This window comes from Tetrao urogallus, assembly GCF_951394365.1.
Source record: "Tetrao urogallus genome assembly, chromosome: 8".
Taxonomy (NCBI): Eukaryota; Metazoa; Chordata; class Aves; order Galliformes; family Phasianidae; genus Tetrao; species Tetrao urogallus.
In genome coordinates this window covers 796,716-799,132 of record NC_136821.1, presented here as the reverse complement: position 1 = coordinate 799,132, position 2,417 = coordinate 796,716, and the positions used below count along the sequence as shown (strand labels likewise).

At 66.1% G+C, this 2,417-nt stretch overlaps 1 protein-coding gene across 1 annotated transcript in view; it reads right to left on the bottom strand.

Moving 5' to 3' along the window:
- NR4A2 (nuclear receptor subfamily 4 group A member 2) overlaps nucleotides 1-2,011 on the bottom strand; it is a gene marked incomplete at its 3' end in the record, with an annotated part of 2,836 nt that extends 825 nt beyond the window's left edge. Inside the window, 5 exon segments of the mRNA XM_079539208.1 lie at nucleotides 8-39; nucleotides 42-122; nucleotides 203-332; nucleotides 899-1,764; nucleotides 1,963-2,011. Coding sequence (XP_079395334.1) covers nucleotides 8-39; nucleotides 42-122; nucleotides 203-332; nucleotides 899-1,762 — 1,107 coding nt within the window. The 5' untranslated portion in view covers nucleotides 1,763-1,764; nucleotides 1,963-2,011.
- Between the last annotated feature and the right edge of the window lie 406 nt (nucleotides 2,012-2,417).

Below are 2,417 nucleotides of genomic sequence, written 5' to 3'. Positions count from 1 at the left end.
CATGGGCTCTCACCAGCGCACTGATCAGACTCACCGGGGAGAGGGGGGAGAGGGCTCCTGGGGGCTCTTCGGTTTGGATGGCAAGCGACCCCTCCGGCCTTTGAGGCTGTCTGTGCGAACCACTGCAAGAGAAGCGCGGCTCAGCCGCCCCGACGGGGCTCGGCTCGGTGCGGCCCGGCCCGGCGCCGAGCCCCGCACTCACCCTCCTTCACCATGCCGACGGCCAGGCACTTCTGGAAGCGGCAGTACTGGCAGCGGTTCCGGCGGCGTTTGTCCACCGGGCAGTTCTTGTTGGCCAGGCACACGTATTTGGCGTTCTTCTGCACCGTGCGCTGCGGGGCGGGACGGGGAGAGCGCGGTGTCAGCGGGGGTCCGCAGGAGCCGCCAGCCCCGCTCCCCGCCGCCGCATTTCTCCCCCATTCCTTTCCTTCTCCCGTTTCCTTGCCTTTCTCTTTCTCTTTTTTTTTCCCTTTCTCCCCATTTTTTTCTTTTTCCTCCTTTTTTTTTCTTTTTTCCCCTTTTTTCATTTTTTCCTCTTTTTTTATTTTTTCTCCCTCCCCCTTCTCTCTCTCCCCCTCCGCTCCCCTCCCCCCCCCCCCCCCCTTTCTCCCTTTCTTTTTTTTCCCAGGGCATTTAACAACAGAATATTGACAGCGTTAACATCTGAGCTAACCCCACAGCGCTTTATATGCCGAGAGAAGGGACGGAGGCGCTTGGCAAATACACATCCGTGGGCACTCATACTATTCACATCCCTTGGAGACCTTCTCCATTCCAAACGATCCGATTATTCAATCAGGACGCCGAAATAAAGAGATCCTTTCGCTCCGCCGCGGGGAATTCCGCTCCGCTCTGCCCCGACCCCTCCGCCCCCCCCCCCCCCCCCAGCCCCGCTCACCTTGAAGAAGCCCTTGCAGCCCTCGCAGGTGCGCACGCCGTAGTGCTGGCAGGCAGCGTTGTCCCCGCAGACGGCGCAGAGCCCCTCGTTGGACGGGGACCCCCGCGAGGGCGGCGAGGGCACCTGGCTGTCCAGCAGCTGCGGCGCGTGGCCCAGCGGCAGCCCGGGGAAGGCCATGGGAGGCTGCTTGCGGATAGGGCTGGGCACGGCGAAGGGCTGCCCGTCCACGCCGTGGTGGGGGCCGGCCGGCTCCGCGTTCATGGGCACGTGGAGGGGTCCGTCGAAACGCATCTGGCAGCTGGAGACGGGAGTGCCGGGGGGGGACTGCTTGAAGGAAAAGAGCGAGAGGCGGGAGACGGGCGCTTTGCGCTGCTCGATCATGTGCGTGGTGGCCACGTAGTTGGGGTGGAAGTTGTGCAGGGAGCCGGCGTCGTCCCACACGGGGCCGTGCTGCACCTGAAAGCTGGGCGTGGAAGGGGTCGGGGGCGACGAGGGCTTGTAGTAGACGGAGCCCGAATGGGCCATCACGTCGTCGGGCTGGGGGGGCAGGTGGCCGTGCTGCTGGTAGCCGTGCATCTGAATGTCTTCCACCTTAATGGAGGACTGCTGTCCGGACAGGGGCATTTGGTACAAGCAAGGAGGCTTCACGTCGTAGCTGCTGTTGTAGTTGTCCATAAAGGTACTGAAACTGGGGAGAGAAGTGGTGGCAGTGATTTCAGTGTTGGTGAGGTCCATGCTAAACTTGACAAACTCCGGAGTTAAGAAATCGGAGCTGTATTCTCCTGAAGAGTGGTAACTGTAGCTCTGAGAGGCCGGGCTGGCTCCTTGAGGCGAGGACCCATACTGAGCCTGAACACAGGGCATGGCTGGAAACGAAACGGGGACACACACTCAGCCCGGGCGGCTCCGCGCCCTCCGCCGGCCCCGCGCCGCTTCCCCGCCCCGCTCCCAGCGCCGGCGACGCCCGGGACGGCGGGGGCCGAGGGACCCCAGCCCGGCTGCGGGATCCCGGCCCCGCGGCGCCACCCCCGCCCCGCACCGCCGCTCGGGCTCGCGGAGCTCACAAACCTTCAGGCGAGTTGGAGGCGTTTTCGAGGGAACTAAAGGCGGACAGCGTCGGGACGCGGCGGGGAGCGAAGTTTCCGCGGTGTCAGCGCTCGGAGGGGGACTCCAGCCTGCCCGGTGCGCCCGCTGCAACACACGCGCGGAGCCGCCCGTCAGCCGCTCGCGGGCGTTCCGGTCGCGGGCACCGAAAGAGAGAAGCGCCGACCCCCCTCCCTTCCCCCCGCCCGGCCCCGGCTGCGGGAACGGCTCCGGCGGCTGCGGACGCCGCGCGTGGGCGCGGCGGGGACGGGGGTCGGGGGGAAACTCCGCGCACGCGGGCGGCTCTGCCCTCGCTTTTCTGGCAGAGGGAACCGCTTCGGTTTTTCCTCCCCGCCGCTCACGTCAGAGCCGCCCCGCCGGGAGAGGCGAGGAGCGGGGGCGGCCGCACCTCCCCGAGGTCCCGACGCCGCGGTGA